The following is a 23830-nucleotide window of genomic DNA, read 5'->3' as shown; positions in this document are numbered from 1 at the left end:
TGTGAATGGTTTGATACAGCAGCTGGTAGCGTTTTGCCCTGAAAGATTTTGTGAGTGTCTGCAGAACTGTGATGGCCACCTTTACTTCAGGAATCACAAGTGCTGTCCCACCACTCTCCCTGTGACTGCACAGCTCAGGGAGCTTCCCAGCAGGCTCTGCATGTTCCAGCCAGGAATAATTCTATTTATGCAGTGTCTTCTGCTTGAGGATTTCAAAGGCCAGCAGCTTATGAGCTTCATCACATTAAACCTGCACAACACTTCTGCAGGAGAGATTCATTTAATTAACTCTCCTTTCACAAACCTGATCCTGAGGCAGGTAGGGTAGTGTGTGACTTCCCTGCATCAGATAGCTGCAAAATGAAATAAGGCATATATTGCAGCACCTCTAATTTGAGTTCTGAGCTTCAACAACATCCTCATTTTCCCTCCCACAGTGCTAATTAACTGTAATGTATGATAATCATTACTGAACTGCAGTTCCACTAAGTAGCAAATGAAGATTCTCTGTTTAATTAGCTTTATGGTTAGGTTGTGGGGCAAGGCATTTTCCTAATTAACAGGATTAAATCTAGACTGGGCAGACAGGAATGAGTGTAATTAAAATTTAATCTCCCTCATCCTGAAAACAAGCTGCCCACAAAACAGAGAGCTTTGTGTAAATGCTCTCAGAGCATGGAAAGGTTGAGGCAGGTTTCAACACATTTCCCTCATGTCACTTTCTCAATTTTCACCTGTTATCTTTGCATTTTCACGAAGAAACCTGTCTTCCAACACAGATGGTAATCTGTCACATATGGATTTAGGTGTCAGCTATTCTCCTCCAGGACATATCCACTCTGACATTATCCACCAACCAATCAATAAAAGAGTCTGCCAGGCTGCCAAGAGATCAATCACCTTGTAAAACAAACATTATGTCCTATTATTTTCTTATTACAGTTAATTAGATTTATAAAACACAAAAACCTTCGAAAGTGGAAAAACTCAGGAAAGCTGTCAGAATAGGTTAGGGCCAGAGTTCTCAGCTGTAAAAGGGAAGGGGATTTACTAAATCTAATGTGAAAAGAAAGGATTTTCATTTAAATTTTTTTGCTGAACACTGAATTCTTTTCTCAACCTAAAAACATGTTAGTGCAATGCTATGAACCCAAACAGTGTGAGCTGTCTTAGGCTGTGACACCAGAATGTGAAGTGGACTGGAGACATAAAGGAACAGACTGATGGTCTTTTACTGTCTAGGCTGAGCTAAATGCTAAAACCACCCCTGCACCTCCATCCCACCCCCCTCAAAAAAAAAACCAAACCCAAAACCATAGGAATCCCAGAAAATAAAACTAGTTTTCCTCCTACTGTAATGGTTTGAGCAACCAAAATGCTTTTTATAAAACACAGGAAAGGGAGAAAGAAATAAGTGTGCAGATCTGGGGGCTGTGGTTAAAATGGTGGTAAAGAATTGTGCGAATACCTTGGGCTGCCTACTTATCTACCTTGATTATTCACACAGCCACCATGACCATAATAGTTGTAGGTGTATTTTATGCAGGAAGAGCTGAGGCAGAAGAACTCTGTGGGTTGCTGAAGATTACACACAACAGTAAAAGGAGTTAATTCACTGTTTCTTAAGGAATAAACCAGACAAAACTCGAGGAACTGATATCCCTGGGCATTTTCTCTGCACTAGATCTCACTAAAAAAACCCCAAGGCCTTGCTCTTTATTTAATTTTGCTGTGTAATCTCAATGCAGAGCACAGGAGCAAGTGAGCTGTGCACTGCTGGACTACAAGACACAAGAATCCCCAGATTTAGTGCATTAAGTCACTTTACATTTATTCATATTTGTCTTCATTTACCTTCTTGGAATCCTTACCTGCTCGGGAAAGCCGTGTGCTTATTTCCAAGGACCTCAGTTTGCTTCTAAAAACGTGTTTGTCTTAATTAAAATAAAATTTAAAAATAAAATTGGTATTGAAGACAGTTGTAGGTAGTGATGCTCCCTCTAAAGTGCCAGTGAAACTGTGCCAGCTTTCCTGTGATAAAGCTACTCCTGCTGAAAGGGGCAGTTGAATACAATTAGCCCACGATAATTCAGATGCCTCATGGCTCTTAATGAATCAAAGAAATTTGGCTGCTGACCAAAAATTAACCCTCCAAAACTTTTTGAAGGCACTGCTTCAGCCAACCAGGGATCTGTTCTGTACCAGGGAAGGCAGATACATCACTGAGAGGGTTGATGATCATATTAAAAATCATATAAAATCTTTATTTTATGGGGAAAAAGGCAGAGATAAAAGAATGACAAAATACTGTAAGTTTTGAATACTGGTAGCTTTGATTATGTGAGCAGTCAAGTAACATTATGTGAGTCCCAAGTAACAGAAAGCACAGCCCACTTTTCCAAAATGCACTGTGGTTGTTGATCCTCAGGGGGCTTTATATTGCTGAATAAATGCAAGGTCTTTTCAACAACTGAAATGCAAAATATGACCCTCTGAAGCATTAATTTAAAGGATTTGGCATTTTCAAAGGGGAGGTTCACAAAGACAAATAACAACTGCAAGTTTCTAGGGAACAGGGATATTGCCTAGTCATGAAAAAAAATCCCTAACTTAGTACACATGAATTTATTTTGTGGGGATAGATGGAACCCTTGGGAGGGACTGAAACTCAACGAGTTACATGGCAGCTGACCCAAGACTGCAATTTTTTAATGGAAGATAATTTGTTATATTATATTTGTCTGTCATGAACAAGTCTACAGCAGACAAATGAATTGTATGTCTTTAAGCCAAAAAAAAACCCCAACCAAAACTAAAAGGCAATTCCCTCAAAAATAAGGAGGGGGCAGTGAAAGTTTCCCACATATTCTGGATTAAATAAATTTGCAGCAACAAGAAGGATTCTGCTTTCCATTCTCTTTTTTTTTTGGTCTTCCCTTTTCTTCTTTCTGACAAATTTCAACCGTGTTGGTAGCTAAAATCTGCATTTATTTCTTTTTTTTATAAATTGATTTTTTGTCACGGTGGTCTGGAACTTTAAGTGTCTCTTAGAAAGTCTGAATCAAATTATGCCTATAAATCTAAAAATTCAGTCAACATCCCACCAGTGAGTGTCCAACTGCTCATTTTTCTGATCCCCTCACCAGGCTTCTGACCATCAGGAGTTTTCTACCTCTTCCTCCCCCAGGCCCCATTCATTCACTCATTTTCTGCTGCTCACCAGCATCTTCCTATCTCTCCAACATCTCCACTATTTATGGTTTCACCCCAAACTTGGCTGAGCCTTCTCCTCTTTCTGTACTCCCCTCTGCCCAGACGCTTTATCAGCTTAGGGTGCACCAACAACACTCCACTCCCTGTTTCCTTTAAAAAAAGCAGGGAAAAATTAGAAATCTAAATTCCCAGTCTTAGGAGGGCTTGAACCAGCTGTTTCCAGGGCAGCAGATGATTGTGGCTCCCTCACTGGACACGACACAGAGCTTCCTACTGAGCTGCTGCAGCTGCCTGCTGGATGCTGCTCCTGTTTTCCTCAGGCTGGATTGATCTTGTATGTTCTTTGTCTTGAGACCTGGATAAAATCAATGTAACAGCATAAAATGACTGCAGCCTCAGCAATAAGGCTGCTGCAGACAGGCCTTAATGTTTGCTTCTTTAATCCACGTTTGATTAAAGAAGCAAAGATTAAAAACATTGAAGGTGTTTTTGCAGCTACCTGGGAGCTCGTGCTCTGGTCCAATTTTCTGGTCCTGTCCATCTCTTCTGAAACAAGGAGCTCTTGTGATAAATTGAACTTGACTACTGCCCTTCCATCAGTCACTCAAGTTTTCCCTCTTTCAATCCTGATCTTTATGAGGTTTTTTTTTTTTTTTGGACAGACATGGTCTCACATCTTGCTTAGAGTCCTGTCAAACCAAAAATAACCCCCAAACTGCCTCTGTAATTTAATATTCCCTCTTGGCTTTAGTCTTTCCTTTGTCATTCCTGTCGAATCGATTCTCTTTGTGTCCTCTTTCACCAACTACAAGTCTACCTGTTATCTCTGCAACATGCACAGGGTTGATTCATATGCCAAAAAATTCCCTGTGGAAGCATCTAGTGGGTCACACTATAACTACAGGAGGTCTTCTCAGGGCTTTCCCAAAGAGGTCACAAAAGTGTGTGTCCTCAGAAAGTCTTGCCATTGAACATGACCACTGTTTTCATGACAAAATTCCCAATTTTCCTCTCATTTAATGCTGCTTTTCTTACCTTTTCCTTTGGTTAGGCAGCCACATCTATTGTTTCACAGTGTTAAATCACTGCCTTTGGCTGCCTGTTTGGCACAAATGCCTCTATTTTCTTAATCATATGGGTTTTGTCAAAAAAAGAGGAGTATTTTTGCTGTTGCAAAATCTTCCCAGAAAACCTGTTGGTTGCTGTAAAGCAGCTGAGGAGATTCACACAAATCAGCCTTTACCAAGAAGGCTTCCTTGCTTGCTTCCTAAAAGAAGAATGGGATCCCAAAACTCTTCAACTATGCAAAAGCACTGGAGAATGGTCAGAACTTGTTTGTCAGAAGGCAATTTAAAGAAAGCTCAGCCATTTTAATTGAACATTTAATTGCACATTTAATCTGTGCATCATACATATTTAGCAAATTACTGGTTTTGTCCCTTATATTTATTTTTTATTTTGTTTTTAGGATAAAAGACAGACCTCAGCCACAAGATTTGTACTTGCCTTTTGCTCAGCATGGAGAGGGTAAAGGTATTTTTTGTTTTGCTACATGGCTCTAGTGGCTTGTGATTTCATCTGATCTCTTCTATTTTCTGATAGCTCTTTGCTTACATGTGCAGAGAAGCAAACTCAAATGGTGTTTATATTTGAACATGCACTTATTTCTAGTTACAAACACTGGGAGGGTAAGTTGTAGCTTGAAAGCAGAATCATGTAAGGAGTCTGATGGAAGCAGAGTTGCTTGTAATGAATTATGAAAACTAGATCTTGATTTGACTATTGGGAAGTTTACTCTTGGCTTAAGTTGATGAGAAGCAGGGAGAAAACCATCAGGGACAAAGAATGGCTCAGAATAAACCACTTCAGTAAACACTTAAGAGTTGTTAAAAGACAAAACACACTTTAATAACTAACTTCTACAATTCTATCCCCTGGCTCTGGACACTTGTGGACTGGCTCTGACAGATAGGCTATGGCCTGCTGATGATAAAAACTCAGGGAAGTCTGATTCCTCTGGAGTAGAGTGCTTTTCAGAGTGAGGGACACAGGAGGGAGAAGAAAACCAGAGAGGGACTGAGATTTTGTCCTGCATTGACTTTCACACGTGAGTGGAGAACAGAGGCCTCTTTGCACCACTGTAGTAACATCCATCTTATTCCTTATATTTTGTTTCTCTTACTGAGCTCAAGAAGAGTCACTTTGCTCCTCACTGGTTAGACTCCGAAGGGAAGTGGGAAGGATAAGCCAGTTCAGGGATATTTTCCAGGCAGGTAAAGTGGATACCCTGTAGGTTGGGATTAGACTATTTCCATGTCCTTATTGTGATAAGATATGAGTTCAAAGGGTGCCAGCTGCTCCATGTTATTTCCCAGTGCACATATCTTTAAGCTTGTACAAATAGCTCAGCCATATGATGTAAGACCTCTAATCCCATCAGGAATTAACAAAGGATGCTGTGCTTATTTTTTCCTTGGGCTCACCTATTCTTCTGACTATATTCTACAACATAGCTCACTGAGGGATTCCTGAGAGAAGTAAAAGGCCCCAAATCAAATTTAATGCCCACTGAGAGCTGATGCACAGGAGAGAGGACGGACATTCTTGTTAGGTATCCACAGCAGGGACAATATGGGGATCAAATGAATAGTCACAGAAGGTGTGGTCTGTACAAAGGCCTGAGGATGACAACCTCTATTTAAAAATGAGATTTTAAATGCCTTTTTTACTGAGGCTCTTGGCTTGAAATCCCATGAGCATTCAGTTTTCTGAGAACTGAAAATTCATTCCACGTCTGAGAAATCTCCCCCTAAAAGGTCTGCAGTGTATCTGGCCTGTCACCTAAAAACCTTGTACTACCTGCCACTCCCAAGAATCATGGTTAACATGGTCTATCTGCTCAGGTCAGCTTCTCCACAGAGGGTGTGTTTCAATTTGCAAACTTTGGCAGGTTTTTTCCAGCAGAGATACCAGAAAAGTGAGTTAAAGTCTGCTGAGAGCTGTACTTCCCTTAGTTTCTTTCGAGAGACTCTGAGCAACATGCATCCTACTGCTCCAGGATATCCCAGAGAGCTTTATTTATGCACAGCAAGCAAAGAGAAGCTACTCATTAGCTTAAATGAAAAGCTGCTCTCACTGGTCATCACTGCACCTTTGACTTAGGGAAGGCTGAGGCACCACTTCCCATGTGCTGCTTTCCAAACCAAACTCTGGATAAAAGGCACCATATCAGCAGAATGTTAATCTAGTGTGCTGTACACCAAATTTCTCTGGCATTGAGCAGCAGCATTGTGAACCACTACTGAAAGTAGAACCTCTCAACAGTCAATCTCTCAACTACCTAAATTATCTTAAAGGGATGACATAAGAGTGGATGGCCATGGTGCAGTTATCGAGGGAAATGTAACCAGAAGAAAAAGGGAATAAAGACAAGCAGGTCTCTGCCCTTCCTGGCTTAGCCAGAAATCCTCTTCAAAAACCCACTGCTGCTTGTAATGTTGAAATTTATGTAATTCTGACATTCTTAAGTTTCTGCAATTTTGACATTTAGGCTGACATTTGCTGGTACCACAGCACTCTGACTGCAGTGGAGGTGACGACTGCCAGCAATGTAATTTCACTTGAGTTTATCCTTTCACACCATTTCCATGTATGTTTTTTCCCTTTTTTTTTAGACACCATATGTGTCTAATGTGCAGGGAGCTAAACCTTTTCATAAGTGTTAAAAAAAAAAAAATCTTGATGTTGCTAGAGAAAGGTGAGCTGGAAAAAAAGCTCTTTTTGCATGTCCCAGGAGTGCTCTGGGACATCTCACACAATACTTAATTTCACTAATGCCCTGCAAAAGGTAGAGCAGGATACCTGCTTTCAGTGAGGTCTCTTTACAGCTAAGGAAGAAAACTAGAACAGTGCCCAAACAAAACAGAACAAAACTATAAAAAAGTTCATTCCCATGAAATAATTTGGACCTCTCTTGCACTTTTCTCTTAGGTCAGGTATATCTTATTTCAGAACTGCTCCAGACTTATAGTCTTGATTCTAAAGGCATTGGGACACTTTTATGTTGTGAAAAGTGTGGTCGTATGTGCCACTGAAGTTTTACCTCCTTGATGTAAACTTGACTGATGCATATATTTTACAGAGGTTATATTGTACAGGGATATATTTTACTGTCAAATTTTTACTCACATGTAAAAAAAAAAATATGTCAGGTTGATCAGGGATATTAACCAAACAAAACCTGAGTTTATCACAGGTAATTGCTCCTACTGCAAAACATTGCATTTAGACAACCAGTGAAAAAAAAATTATATCACCCTGAGACTTATTTAATCAATCAAAGTCAAAGGAAGGTATCATCATAACTCTGGCAAGCTAATAGCTGATGTACCAGATTAACAACTGCATCTTACAAATAACAGACAATAAAAATAACCTGTGCTCCTTCTGGTGCTCCTTTTTTAAAAAGAGAGGAAACAGTGTCATATGAATTGATTGGGACTGACAAGATGCAATTCTAAAAGCTTTAGTCAATTTAATCCAATTTAGAGAGAAAAAAAAACTAAAACAAATTTTAAGTAATTTCGATTAATGGAATGATGGAGGAAATCATAACTGTTCACAGATACTCTGCAGCCAGGAAATGAAGCCAAATTGGCCAGCTAAACTGCTCACTGTGAGCTTTTCACTCAGTGTTAGTGTGTTCTGAATTAAAAGAGAGGAAAGCCTTCAACATCTGAGTCATACTCTTGTACCAAACTCATGTCAAGCATTAATTTTGAACATTTAAACATTTAACTTAATTAAACGTTTCAGTTCATATTTAACAAAACATGACATACTTTGCTTCATTAAAACTCATTCTGTAACTCTTTCCTCAGAGAAACAACTCCAGCTTAAAGACTTAATTCACTTTCAGGAGCTCATTTTGTGTGTGTGTGTGTATCCAAAACTAATTTAAAATGTATTTTTCTGCTGTAATAGGCCTCAATTAGGAAAGATGAAAAAAAGTGATCACTATGTCAATCTAGTACAGGCAATGCAAAATCTCCCTTTTATTTCAAATTAACTCTGAAACACTTCTTGGACTGAAATTTTTCATTAGTCCCTATCTTCTTTTCTAGATTGCTGAATGATAAGGGAGCTTACATAGCTGAGTTAGAGGCCTTTGATTCAACACTCAGGCATTTCTGATGCTCCCACTGCAGCACAGTCAAGTATTTAAGCATGTAAGTGCCACATTTCTTTGCTGCATCTGAATGCTGAAGGCTGGGGGGCTGTTTCAAGGATGTGGAGAGCACATTGCTGGGTCACCATGACAATGAGACAGCAGGAAGGAGAAATGTTTGCCATCCAGCCACATAACCCCAGCATAACACTGCTCTAGTTAAACAATATGCCAGAGGGCTAAGAAGGGCTTACTCAGTGTTGCACAGTAAATAAAATGCACCATCTCTGGGTGGAGATGGGAAGGGAACTTTCTGCCTCCTAAATACACGTCTGTGGCATCACCTGGGCTTCACAAAGACCTATCTGGGCACATGAATTAATCCTGCTGCAGATTATAACCTCATACTGCTGCTAAACCCACCAACATTCTAGCCCAGCCTTCCCAAAATCCCACTGTCAAGTCCCTTCCCCTTGAGGGTGGATTGTCAGAGGATGCAAATGAAATGATGAAATGATGCAAAAAAAAAAAACCCAAAAACATTCTGCTACCACAAACCATCTAAGGGGCGTTGCAAAGTTAGGCAGCACTTTATGGATGTTTATGTAAAAGTCATATTTGACAGGTGGCTTTTGCTCCATGACCCTCAGAAATCCAGTTATGCTTCTCTTCTCCTGCTTAAAGACTTTACTTGCTCTGCTGTTTGACTCGAGGAGTTCAGCAAGTGCTGCCCCCTGCACAGGGCCTCTGTGTGCAGGGCTGGGAAGCTGCATCAGTCTGGGCACAGGAGTCCCCTGGGGGTACAGTTTCTTTTTCAAGTCCTGAGGCAGAAATGCAGCATATCAGACATATGGTCCTACATTTTATAGCATGCTAGAAGCTCGTGGCCCTTCCTCTTACTCTAATTCACTTAGAGAACCCTGAGAGTCCCTGTCTCTCTTGGACATCATGTTTTGCCATCATTCCCAGCCCTTCTCTGCTGTAAGTCCTGGGAGAAGAATGCTCCCTTGATCAGCTTGTCTCCCATCCTTCTGTAGCTGCCCTTTATTGTTTGATCCAGTTTATCAGATGGATTTAAACAACCTTCAGAAATCTGTGCTAAGTCTACCCTAGTCTGACTTCACTCCTCTCGAACCCCACAAGTTTTTTTTGCAAATGAACCTCCTGCTTTATCAGCTACTTTGGTTGTATTTAATAGAATTGAAATGCTGGACTGATGAATCTTCTCACTGAGGGAAGATTCCAGCTGGATCCATGAAAAGGGTTCTCAGCAGGAAGGATGCACAGAAACCAACAAACAAGGGGGTCTGGGACCACAGAACCCCTGATATGCACAACACAGGGGATATTAAAAAGTGGGGAGGAGGCAATGAGCAACAAGCACCCTGGGCTACTGTGCCTTTTAATCCCCTGGCTCCCCTTCTGGCTGAATTAGCTGAATTCTGTGGGATAACCTGGTAGGCATTTAAGGAAACAAACTACACTGTTTCATCCTATGTAGCCCAATAATGGGCAGCATCAAATGAACTGAGCATCAAGCTGGGATCACCCAGTTACAATGGCAGGAGAAATTAAATAGTGTTAATTAGAGGGAGAATATGGAACTCTTTCTGCCTGGAATGTCTCTTCTCTTAGCTGTCAAAAGCCTCCATGGCTTGGCTTATTAAAAGCCAAGTTGACAGGAAAGCTGAAGGGAATAAAGGAGCATTCTCCATTGTGTGCCAAGCCAGCTGAGGGAAGACTTGAGTTCCAGACTGACTTCTAAAGAACAGCAAAAGGTTAATGAACTTTAATCCCAGCCACCATTTATACATCTGAAGGTCCCTCTAACCAGACCACAGACACTTCTGCTCTTCTTATACTACACAATCAGGGAAGGGGGAAAGAATCAGAGATAAAAAAGATTTTTTCAGTCTCCAGAAACCAAAGAAACCTTCTGTGACAGCAGTTTTCCTACTGGCTGTGCAGATACCTGTTCATATTCCATGTTAAAACTATATCCACAACAAATTTTCCCCCTGTCTTACTGATATTTGGTATAAGCCAGACTGTAATCTGCATTAACAAAAGGAGCTTGATTCTTTGAGATGCAATGAACTCTCATTTCCCACTGAGCCTGTGGAAGAGGTCAACATCCAAACCCACTGAAGGTTTGTATTGCTTGGAAAACGCTTCCCTGCACCTTCCATCCTCTGATAAATTGGGAAAGGGCCAGGAGAAATACCAGAGTTTCGGTTCTTTACTCTGTATTTTAAATTGATGCCAGCTTTTCTGGCAGAACTACAGAATGGGAAATATGATATTGCAAATGAAGCATAGAACAATTAGTTACATTTAATAAGGTTTATTTGCCACCTTTTGGCAATCAAGCATGTTTGCATATACTCTTCTTTAAGAACTTGTCTTTCCTCTTCTTTTATATCTACTTGCCTTTTTTCTATACTAAACAATTAATGTAATTCCAAACTACCAAACAAAAATCTGTGGGCATTTTAGACAGTAAATCTTTTCCCCATTACATGTCTGTACAATGTCTAAGCCAGATTAGTCCTGATTTTTGAACAGAACTATCTAAAAATTTTCTTTATTTAGAAAAATAGCATTTTTATTTATTTAATTTTTTTAATTTAACTGATTCCCTTGTAAAAAATAAGGAAGAAAAGTGTCCACAGATTTCTATAAAATGCCATTATGGCAAAAGGACACTGTTGAGGAAGTCACCTACAAGTGAGCTGGAATTACAGATTAATAGATTACACAATGTCCACCCTGCAGTGCTCAAAAGTTCAGATGTTTCTTTGAGTCTTTGAATCCAAGCAACACCATAATGTAAAATGTCTTAGAGAGGAAGATGCCAAAACTGACTGAAAAGTCACAGACTTTCCAATGAAAACATTATTTTTGGTCAACATTATTTGCTAAATTAAACCTAAACACATCAATCATTTTGCTTAACCCACAAGTGCATTTTGCAGTTAATATATCAATTTTCCCTCCAGTTCCTCTCAGCTTTACTTACATGCTCTGTACCTCTACCTTCCTTTAAGAGGCAATGGCACATCTTTTTCCATATTTAGAAACATAACCTCTCTTAAAATGATGCTTCTGTGAAAAAGCTCACTTGGACATGCTGTGACACTTGATGGACTCGGAAACTGTGCCCAGGAAAGACAGGATGTGACATGACCCCTGAAGGTGCTTTTAAGGGAAAAAACTTTACTGCTCAGTTTAAGTGCAGGATCCTTTGAGCACAGGTTTAAATGGGAATTTACTTCAGCTTCAGGAAAGCAGAATCTTAGCCCAGAAATCTCACATTAGATAAACGTGATTAATTACAAATAAATTAAATTAAAAACATATATTTTACCTTTTTATGAGGAAGACTATTTCCTAAAATGTTAAAGGTTAAAAAGAAATGGCTTAGTTGGTTAATTAAACCATGTAAGTTATTTTCCAGGTGCTGCTTATTTTAGGAAAGTAAAAAAGAATCTGCAGCATCATAATTCTGTTTCTTGTATTTTCTACTGATAAAAACAGGGGAAAAGCAAAAAGTGAAAGAGCTTGGAGCTAAAGTATTTGGTTCGAGGATCAGTTGAATATTTCATTTTGTCTACAGGACTAACTATAGACTTGATTATTATATAAATATTGTTCCATGGTAGCTCTCTGGCCAAGTGTCTAAATTTAGAATTAATCTTTTTTTTATGACACAGTTTCAATAATAAACATTATGATCAAGCCTAGGTGTATGTTACATTATTAAAATGCCTCCTTTTTAAGCACTTGGTGGAATCACTGTTACTGTTCTGCTGGCAAAAATGAAGATTTATTTTTATGTGGCTTGAACTCAGATGACTGAGTTTTGATGTGAGCTCACCCTTAACTATTAACATTGTGTGCAATGGCAGCTTAAATGTTTTATTTTCAAATAAACAGGCAAATGGACTGTTATTTCTATAAATACTAACAGGATCATGCCCAAGCACTGGGATTTTTCAGCCTGGAGCAAGAGGAAACCACACATTTTCTGTTTATTTTTGTGGGGTTTACTATTTTAAGTAACATCAAGCCCTGGACTGAAGATATTCTGACATTTCTGGGTATTTTGAAGGCAAAAAGAGTCATAATAATTTCTTAGCAAGTTGGGTCAGCTTATGCTAAGTCACTGAGTGATAAAAAGGGTTCTCTGTGACAAGAATATATGCAATGTCCTCCTGGATGTCCATCACTGAGTCCTTGGCAGGGAGCTCAAAAGGAAGATGGGACAATGGTGGATGGATGGCCTGGTCCTACTAACATGTACCCAAATCTACACACATGCCATTAAAGTGTGATTTTGGGGGGATATTTGAGAACTGTCCCTGCCTCCTTAACTGGGAACAGACGCTGACAGTGATCTCAGATGCTCTTTTCTGTCCCCTCTTCCCTGACCTCGGTATTAACACACCCACCAAGGACAAAAACCACCGAGGTTCTTGTGCTGCCTTTGGAACAGTAAAACCTGAGCACCAGCCACGTGGTTCAGACCTGGGCATTTGTAAATGTTATTTTGGTTTTCCTTTGTTGTTACCTATTGTTTGAAGGTGCACAAACGGACAAGTGTCTGGGTTTTTTTCCTGAGCAATACCTGTCTTCCCTTGGTAACAACCAGCTGATTATCTGCAGGTAACAAAGTATTGGTTGAGAATCTCAACTTGCTTTTTCAATAGACAAATTCAGACATTTCTAGATGACTGCAGTTTTACAAGAATATCCTTTGAAACGAAAGGATTTTTGCAGCCCAGAGTTGTTCCTCTGAACCTCTGCTCAGCTCAAAACAGCTTGACCTCTGCATCTCATTTCTTTGCAGTAATAAAACCTTCTGATACACAGAAAGAAAAATAACTGAAATCACAGAATATTTTGACCTGGGAGGGACACACAGAAAAATAAGGGGTGAGAAAACGAATGAACTCAACTTCAATCCCTACACCAGCACTGCCTCAACTTGAAAGTATTGATTAAATAACTTGATATTTACATCTTCTACTGGAAGCACTGAAGGCAAATGATGCATTGCAAAGCAAACAGAGGCTGACCTTTGCACGTTTTCCCATCAGGCTGCAGGGTAAATCCAACTGGGCAACTGCAGCGGACCCCTGTCGCCGTGTCCTTGCACGTCCGATCGCAGCCTCCGTTATTGACAGCACATGTTTCTGCAGGACGAGAGAGAAAGGGAGAGAGGGAGAGGGAGAGAGGGAGTGTAATGAGATGTTCTGGGGGAGGGGAGAGGCACTGGCTCTTTGGGATATCACTGCATCACAACATATTTGGGGTATTACAGCGTCACAATACACTGGAAGCAATGTAAGTTTAAGCGAGGCAACCGCGAGGTCGTCAGGGCCCACGTACTGCTCTGGGCTGGGAAATCATTCCCACAGGTCATCATTTCTTTCTCTCTCCCAGGAGAGATTTGCCTTATTATATTTACTTTTCAACCGCCTTAGACAACAGGATGGGTTATTACGCACGGAATAAGTTTAAAAAGAGGGGGAAAAAAAAAGTGACTGCCTCTAAAAGCAGAACCAAACCTTCTGCCTGTTTTGTATCAGTCAATGTCTAGCTGAGGCATTTCGGGCTTCACTTTTAAATGATGTCGTAGGCATAATGAACTCTAAAAACAGTAGAAAGCAAAGCAGCGTGCTAGGCTTGGAACTGAGAATTTGAAAATCCTTAGTTGAGAAAGAGTTAATGGAAAATGAACTACATATATCACTTTGACAAGAATCTACATGCCCAATCTGTTCTTACTGAACTACAAGCAAAAGGCATCTGGGTTTTGTCCACTTAAAGCTTTTTGCAAATTGAAAGGAGTTTGGAGTGGGTGGGAGGGCATAATTGAGGTCACTGAACCCATTCCAAGCTGTGTCATTGAAATTTCCCAGTGCTTGTAGTATGTAGAAGGGTGGCTGGGCAAACACAGGCAAGGGAAAGTTGCAATACTTCTGAGCTTTTACTACAGTGGGCAGTGACTGTGAGGTACCACTACATTAAAAAAAAAAATAAATCTTCAACTTCATTAGAAAAAAAGCAAAACCCCTCCCTCATTGCCATTATTTCCACTCACGTATGCACATGCACACACATTACACATGCACAGGCTCACACATCACACTCACAAACACATCCATAAAATAGATAAAAGGCAAGTGAAATGATTAACTTTGCTTTGATCCACAGAATAGAGTGGATGTAAGGATGCCAATTTAGCACGTCAGTTTGAACTGGGCATTTATCTGAAAAGTATTTACTTCAGAGAGCAAGTCCTTTTAATAGTATCTTTTTCAGTTGCTCTGGCTTTGATTAAATTAAAATACCCCACTGCCCCCCAAGATTTCCATTATTCTACTCAGCTCACCTCCTTCCCTAAAGAGGCTTTGTCATTACTTACTCAGATTTACAGACTCCTATTGCTGAATATTCACAGCCTGTGTCACAATTGTACCCTGTGGACAGGGTCTGACAATAAGCTATAGGATATGCTAATTGGGAATTGCCTTAGAACAGTACATTGATCAAAAATTATTTACACAGAACAGAACAGGCTTTATCTTTTAATTGACTAGTACTAAAAGATTTTTTTATTTTAAAGCAGCCTCCGCTTTGTCCTCAAGGTGAACTCAGACTGGCCCTTTGGAGGGACTTCACTGCTTTAAAATAGGAAAAAAAAAAGTGTAACGGGTTTCTTTTTGAGTTTTTTAGTTGTTTGGTTTGTTTTTTTTTTTTGCACTGGCACAGGCCTCTCTCTACATCAGTTGTGGAATGAGCTCCTGGCACTCACAAAAAAACCTGAAAGCCAGGGGTTGCATTACCAGCATGGGACAAAACTCTGAGTCCAGACACACTCACACATGCTCCTCTGGATAGGTTTTAGATTTTTATGCAATGTTTGCTATATAATAATATTAATTAGAAAGGGCAACTAGTACCCAAATAGATTTGCATATAACTGCCAGGAGGCACAGCTAACAAATGTTTCTCTTGTAATGGAGCTGAGGCTGCAATTCCTTATTTTCAGGCAGAGTTCTTTTCACCTTAGGCACAACCTGCAGGACCTGAACCAAACTGTTTAAGTAATATAGTTCTGAATTTCATTTACTCCTTAAGAGGTTAAAACTACTGCTTGAAGAATTCTTCTGCTGGCATTTCCACTTGTTTGTGTGTGTGCACGTGTAGGCCAACATATCAAATAATTTTATCTTTCAGAGAAGGGAAAACCTTTCAGGTAATTTCAAATTTTTTACAGTTTAAGGGTGGGATGATTTGCCAGGAGTAAAGAGTTAAGGTTAAAAGCCAGGCAAAGGCACTGGAGATGAGGTTTGGCATGGCACTGCAAAGAGCAGTAAATCTTATGTTAGCAGATTAACTCTGGCATATGAAGACCCCTTTATTGTAGTTCATCAGCACAAGATGAACATAAGCAGTAATATTTCTGCTTTCTGGATGACATCCAGTGAAAATGAAGAGACACAACAATTTTTTTTTTTCCCATGGCATGGATGACTGGATCTGTAGGGTAAGGGTCATTCAGTGAACAAGAGTTATTTCTACATATAAATAGAAGGAATCAAGCCAGCTTTTCTTATTTTCACACAGATTTAGTAAAACAAACCGAAAGGGATAAATACCCTTCAACTTTCCTAGCGACTCTGACTTTCATACATGACAAACTCTTTAACAGTGAAGACCCAAGTGAGCAGGAGGACATGTGACAGCACCTCTAACATTTTGGATTATTGGAGAGATGTACTGATGAAATTCCCTAAACTCAAGGTCGCGAGAAGACATTGGGAAAAGAAAGCAAACATGAATAGCAGAATGTGGGAAAGAGGTCCTGGGAGCCACATCAAAGAGAAGAGCTGAGGCCTATACACAACACAAACCCAAATGCTTGACCACCTGTGCTTCTGGTGGAAGGACTTCAGCTCCTTCTTCACCTCAAACTTTATATTTGAAAAGCAAATACAACTTTTAGGCCTCAAACAAGAGCAGAAGCAAAAATTACTTCTTATTTTCATTTTATCACACTGGGGAAGGGAAAAAAATGGATGTTAAAAATTGGATCAGGCCTTAACGGTGATATTGATCCTACAGACCATCTTCTCTGGTTTTTTTTTTCCCTCTGGGAAAGACAACCTCAGCATTTTAGCATTTTCTGTTTGTTTGTTCCAAACCTTTTCACACATTTCTGGGTTGTTTGTTTTTGTTTTTTTTTATTCTGATGAGGGAGCAGAAGAAGAACTGGAAGGCACAAGTAAAGCAGTGTCACGGAACTGACATTTAGATTCCCTCTGAATTATGATAAAGCTCATAATTCAAAACATTTAGACTTTGCTGTTAATTTAAAGTGATGTTTGTAGCCCCATCTACATCCTTATTGAATTCCTACCAGAATATTCAGACAGAAAAAGGGATCTAAAGAACAGGACATCTATTTACATAAGGCAGTCTGGGAGAAATTACATTGTGTTTTTCCAGTGCAAACTCTTAATTCTGGAACAATCTGCTCAGTGGATCCATAGACAAGAAATAACTAAAACCATTACCAATATGTTTTGCCTAAGGTTTACTCCATTAGGATATTTACTGCTCTAACCATGATATGTATATATATATAAGAAAAAAACAGTAACTATGGGATATTGCAATATGGGATATGGCTTGAGAACATTTCTGAAAGCCTGATTTTCAGCTTCTTTTATTAAACAAGTAAACATCTGAGTTGTTGTTGTTGTTTTTTTTTTGAAGTAGCCAATTATTTAATAAAGCCAATTTTTGTGACTTCAATTTATCTCATGAACAAAAGAACATGATGTGATTTTAAGGGTATTGGTCAAAATCAAGCAAATCTGTCCTACTCATTTTTGGCAGCCTGGTTCAACCTGAACTAAGATCCAAACCAGTTTTACAGGAACTGAGATATGGTGCAAAGCAGAACAAAATTATACAGGTCTGTGAGACCAGACAAGGTAAACCCGATCTTTTCTGTTACCCAGCATGGCAAATTGAAGCCAATAGGATCCAGAAAACCCTATTTGCTTTCTAATTCTTGATCATAACACAGTGACTGGAAAGAGCAGATAACAACAAGAGAGCAGATGCCATCTCTGAATTAAGAGTGGAAGGTTGGACTGAGTTCCTGTCCTAAGGCAGAGGAAAAGGATTTTTTGCAGCAACAGGTAGGCTGCAAATAAAAGAGATGGCAGCCCCCCAAAACAAAGAATATTCTCTAAGTTTGCCAGATTTCTGACATGGTGAGCAGAAAGTACAGCCAAAAGGAAGACGTGGAAGTGGAAAAATGCTATTCCCCCCTGCTTAGTTCCCAGGATTGCCCAAGTGCTAACACTGACCACGGGGCAAGTTAAAGCAAACCAGCAATTCAAAAGGCCTTTATTTGGAATTCATTTGCAGTAGCCTAAAGCTCAGTGATCTGTGCCATCCTAGAGCAGCTCATTTCGAGTCAACTTTTCTGCCAGCCAAAGAGGAATTCCTGATGGAGGAGCCTGAATCCAGAGGAGCTATCAGGTCCTGTCGAGTAGGTCACAGTCCAAGCAAAGTTATGAGTAACAGTACTCAGAGTGTAACCCTATCTCCTCCTGCACCTGGTCTGAATTTGGCACATGAACACAGTGTATTATGCTCAGATAACTGTCTGAAATTCAGGGGTCAGACACACGAAGGAGTCAATCCTGATGTAACCGAAGGCTAAATGTTGCAAGAGGAATATCAGCTTTAGTGCACTCACTGCTTCAGCCAGTGAAAGCATGAGGTGTATGGATTACCTCAGACCAGTTTTTCCTAAAGAGGTGCCTCTGAGGTAATACTGCCTGGAAACTGGAGTGGCAAGAAGGGTTTCTCAGCAGCTGTGCTGTAACTAAAGCTGTTGTAAACTGCTGCTGTGCCCCTACCAAGGGATAACCTGTTTACCTATGCTAAGCACATAAAAATGTGTTTATTTCTGTGCATCTAATTCACAAACTTTGAACAAGTGAGGAAAGATTAAGGATATCTGTTAAAGAAAGCCAAATATATGGCTTTGGGACTTTTGAGAAGATCTGATCTGAAACCATGAATTGCCATTGTCTGTAATCATCCTTTGCATCACTGCAGCATTTTAAGGCCCTCATAAGGACCTACACCAGGATTCCACTGGGTTTTCACAGTCCCCTCCACCTCTTAACTTTTATGTTATACAGAGAATCATACAGAAGCAATTTGAACCACTAGTGGCATCACTGCTGTGTGCAGGTGAACTGCAGGACTGGATAAAAGTCCTAACTGAATAAAGACCCACACTCTGGAACCCCCTCAAATTCTGACCAAAAATACACAAATTCTGAAAGCCTGAGACTTGGAAGAGATTAAAACTCCACTCAGGCAATTAAAAAAAATAGTAGTCTGTGGATTATAAATTGAGCTTGCCTTGAAGTAAGAGGGAATATTCAGTAAGAGTAAGAAAGCCATGAGACAGGGAGCACACAGTAAGGCTGCTGCTGCCATCCATAAAGGCAATTTTACTGCAAGTGGCAGTACATGCTCTGTGTGCCACGGGATCAGGGAACAAGCAGGGATCCAAAGGACAAACAAGCTCAGGAACGAAACTAAACACACCACTAAAATATTTCAATTTTCAGTTAAGGGAGAACGATGCTATTCTCATGCAAATTCTGCTCTGTGATGCTGAAAGGGGAGAGAAAGAGCATTCACAGGAGTATAATGAACGAAACAAATAGCTGTGAACAGATGAAGGAGGAAATGAAAGAGCTTCATATTCAGGGAATGAAAAAGGTGAGACAGAAAGGGTAACTTGCAGGATGTGGAATTCTTCCCTTCGTTATGCTTGTCTCCTCACTTCCTTGCAATTTCATGATTGGTAGAATTTTATTTGCATGAAAATAGGATGAGAATTCTGCACTGCCACATAGGGAATGTGTGAAGATCGATTCCTCTTCAGGGAATGTGACATACTTAGGGAACATCACTTGATAGATTGGATCAGGTGTTTTATAAGCACCCTGTGAGTCCAGTCTGGTCCCTTAAAATTAGCACTAGGAGCTGTGGTGTGTATTCTGCCCAGAGAAGCTGCATTTAAGCAAAACTGAAATACTCTGAATATTGCCAAGGAGCATTATCTCCTGACCTTGGACAAATCCTTTCATTTAAAATGGAGAAGCAAAACAATGGAAGGTATTGCCAGGAATTCTGGATAAGGTCAGAGTCTTTATCATCAGCAAAGAAATGAAGAAAAGGGATTTTTACAGGAAATAGCACACCATTCACAAACCCAGTGAATAAAAGTGACGATAACTCGAGATGAAAGGACCTGCCCTTGGGAGAGAGAGAATGCATGAATGACCTCGGGGATTCCTTCCCCCTGTTTGCTATGATTTCATACAGCAAAGTAGAACTGACAGAAGGAGTTAAAGCAAGGTCTTGGTTTCACAGTCAGTAACTGAGTCAGGGAGCCTCCCAGCAATATGCCTGTTAGTTATATGCTTTAAATTCTTTATTGATTAAAGCACAAAGAGGTTTGGGATGCACACAGAGCCACACGCTCGGTCTGCTGTCAGTGAGCAGTTCTAAGTCAGGGAAAAGCCATTCAGAAAAATAAAGACGTATTTTAAGTAACTGGAAAGAGTCCCGGGAGGCAGCACAACAAAGCCAGGTACTAAAGTACAGACTGAAAAGGTGCTCTTGGCTTAAACTGACCCTTGGCAAGCTGTAACTATGATAGAAGTGAACTGCTCTGAAAGAACACTTGAAAACAAACACCAGCTTGTCCACCTCCCTCCTCTTTGAGACAGAAAACTGGGAGTAGTATCACCTGGAAACTCTTCAAAATTCCACTTTGAAAGAAACCAAAAATGAAGCTTGCAGAGTCTGTTTCTAACTCACACTGGAATCAAACAACCTAAGACTTGTGGAAATCCTCCAGTGGCAAACCAGAGCTCGTAACACCCTGCACTCCAATGCTTGGTAGTCAGGGCATGTTAGAAAACCACATTTTCTATGCTTTTATGTTTATTGAAACTGAAGAATGCCAAGCCTTTATCAGGCTATTGGTTGTCAATACTGGCCCAAGGGTGGAACACCTTCATAAGGCAATAACGAGTTAGTCTGACTTTACAGACCAACATTTCCCTTGAACAGGGGTGGCAAAGCACAGAGAAAGGGCCTTCAAGTATCATTTCCTCACTTTTCAAATGAATGTCCTAACGAGACTCCTGTGCACATCCTGTCTCCCTATTTCTGAAGAACATTCCAAGCAAAAGCACTGTGAAAACCTGAGTCTTCCCACAAAACTTACTTTCACAAAAAAAGGGCTTTTGACAGAAAACTCTCATCAGGTGAAAAGATTTTTTTTTTTAGGTTAAGAATGCATGGCTTCAGTAAGTTCTACTGTTCTACAGCTCCTTTTCCTGAGCTGAAAAGAAGCTAAATATGGCTCTACCATACAGGCCTGAAATGCAGAAAATGGTGGATTTCCATAAGAACTACAGAATCACCGTGTGGTTTATACAGTATTTCAAGAGAGAGGTATGATTTTGGAGAAGTTATTCACACTGAATCACCGCAGGAGAGATCCTTGGATGCCTGAAAGGATATACGAGGAAGGTTTCCATATTGATATGCCATCATTTTAAACGTGTCAGGAGAAAATAAATTTAATTATGAGACTCTGGTAATTCTAGTTAACTTTGTGGATTCTGTTTTCCTGTAATGGAGTAAGAGCTGTATGTCTCTGCTGAAGAGAAAACAGTGATTCAATGAAATTAAGTCCTGAAATTCCTAGCAAACAAAACACCAGGCAGGAAGCAACAGCTTAGGTCAGACAGACATAACTGACTAGAAAATTCACAAGTTACCCTATGATTTTAAAATCCAGAAGCCATAACACCCCCTTGCTGCTCTGCCAAGCTTATGGTCTTCAGTAGAAAAGATTAACCCCCTCAAGGTGCCATATGGAGAGGTGGAAGGAAAAAGAAGCCTGCACACCAGAGAAATTAGAAGTTTTTTATCTGCTGTTCATGTGCATGTTCACACAGGGCATAGATCCTTGCAAGTTAAGACCTGGGATTTTTTTAGCCTTAAGACCACACAGTCCCACACCATCAGTTCTTCTGAGGTCTGGAATCCCAGGAATTTCCAGATGGACTAAGAGAAAGAAGGGGAGAAGGGTGGCTGATGGTGTGGATGTGCACAGGGACAAGACATCTCCAATAAGTGACCTTGCTTTCTACTCCCACCATGATCAGTATGAAGTTCACACACTGGGTGTGTGCCCTCTGCAATCCCTACTTTATGTGAGATACTTGGAGGAGGATCTTAATTCATTGGAAACAGGGAATGTGGAGGAATGCTCTGGGAATGCTGCATGAAATCTGGGAGCCTCTATGAGGGGCAAGTGCAGAAGGAAGGATGGTGCTTCAGATGGCCCTTCTGTCCTCAGCTCCTGGGGAGTGTGCTCAGCTCACATCAGATGGCTCCACCTCTGCTCACACAACCTGTCACCTGCAGAGGTAATTTGGTGTGGAAAAGAGCCATAACCAGGTACCTTTCTGCCACTGAGGCAATCAGGTGCTCCAGACAAAAGCATGCTTGGTGTCCAGGATGAATAGGGTGGCCTAATCCTTAGATAACTGTGGTGTAGGAAAAGATACCACATGTCTGATTATTAAGCTCAGGTGACTCAAGATACATGAAGCTGAGTGCTTTTTTTGGTTCAAATGGGTAAACCTAAGCTCTGAAGTTGTAAATCTCTCTGCCTCCTTGATGTAACAGATGCTGAAATGTTTACCTTTGCTGCAAATGCTGTAGGGCACGATGACAAGCTCAAATTGTGGGTTTTTTCTTAATATGATATGAGCAGCTCCTTAAAATCCTTTGTAGGTACTGGGCTAAAAATCTGAAATCAAACCAGCTTTGGCCAGGACAGGATGAACACAGTTACCCTGGCTGATGTTTCCAGGTACCTCCAGGAGGCACGAGACCGGATGAAAGAGCTGATCAAGTGACATTAGATAATCTGCAGGGATCTTGGGAGACAGCTTCAAGGGAAGAGAACTGCATCACTGTTTCTGATGCAGGTTGCAAATAACCTCATTGATGACCCCAGAAGTCAGTGTTCACTGGAAAAATCTTAAGCTGCCCTGGCACAAAATGAGCCGAACATGTCTCATGAAGGAGTGAATTTCTGGGTAGAGTTTGGCCTTCTGAAGACATGGGTAGCAATGGCATTACTGTTATTTGCACCATCACACTTCTCCTAAACATGCCAGGGAAATTATTGTGCTCCCTTAACTTCAAATGGTCTCAGTGTCCTGTTGCTCTTTGCTACACCCAAAAGAACTTTGTAAAACTCTCTTTGTGTGACAAGAAGGAACCAACCTCACAACCAGAGCAAGAACATTCTATTGCCAACGTGAGTTCTTGTAACAGTGATCTCTGGAAAGAATGGAAAAGGTGGATTGAAGGTGAGGAAGATGAACAAAGCCCTGGCAGTTGTTCTGAAGTCACCTGAGGTCGAGCCCAAATGAACCTGATCATCTGAGTGTTAAAGAGAACAGGAAGGAAAATGAAACACAGTGAGAAATGGGTCTAAAGAAATACATCCTAAAATTATTTGGTTCTAAGAGTTGATGTAAAGAGTAGCCAAAGAGCAAAGCATTATCTCCTTAACACCAGACAGTTTTACAGCTCTGCTTCCTCAGAGAGGAAGTTTTGAGCTGCCTGTCACACCTTTGTAAGCAGCTGATTTATTTGTAATGAGGCAGCCCAATGGCATAACTGGTGCTACAAACTCTACTTTTGTGTCCAGTAACATCATGTTCTGTGTACAAGAAAGCTTCAGACAACAGCTCTATAAAATCCCTGAAGCCTTTCTGAGAGAAAGACAGTGGCCAAGAAGGATGTTAAACCCAAGAGACTTGATAAATTTACAATTTATTTAATGATAAGGAGCTGGACTGCAGGATGACTCATCTTTACAGTTGTACACTGTGGGGCTGTTTGACTTAGGAGTTCTATCCAGGGCTGCAACAGAAAAAAGAGATATGGAAACATGAATAAAAGCAACCTCCATTGCTGAAGGTGTGACACAGGACTAGATATTTTGGGGATATGCATATCAGTAGGGCTGAGCAGAAATTTAGTGCTTCTAAAGCTGTGTGCCCACACTAGAATGGTTTCCAGACAGGTAGGCAGGGCAGGATACACTGTGTTTCAAACTCATGCTAGATTTAGGCTCCTTTAACCAGGTAGGGCAGTCTCATGCTACGATGCTGTGACGGGAAAACAGTCGTGGCAAAGAGGTTCCCAAGGAAAAAGAAGGGAAAACAGAGAAGGTCAAAGAGAATATTTTCAGAAAAAAAAAAAAGTGTTGTACCGCACAAAACAGAGATTTGAACATAA

The 23830-nt window shown here is 40.4% G+C and overlaps 1 protein-coding gene across 4 annotated transcripts in view; it reads right to left on the bottom strand.

Moving 5' to 3' along the window:
* The window catches only part of SCUBE1 (signal peptide, CUB domain and EGF like domain containing 1), a 175269-nt gene that overhangs the window by 51186 nt on the left and 100253 nt on the right, over positions 1-23830 (bottom strand). For all 4 annotated transcript variants that reach the window (XM_064654102.1, XM_064654103.1, XM_064654101.1 and 1 more), the window contains one exon: positions 13459-13575. In XM_064654102.1, coding sequence (XP_064510172.1) covers positions 13459-13575 — 117 coding nt within the window. The remainder of the gene's footprint in view (positions 1-13458; positions 13576-23830) is intronic.

This window comes from Pseudopipra pipra, chromosome 5, assembly GCF_036250125.1.
Source record: "Pseudopipra pipra isolate bDixPip1 chromosome 5, bDixPip1.hap1, whole genome shotgun sequence".
NCBI classification, from domain to species: Eukaryota; Metazoa; Chordata; class Aves; order Passeriformes; family Pipridae; genus Pseudopipra; species Pseudopipra pipra.
This window is presented reverse-complemented; position numbering and strand designations above follow the sequence as displayed.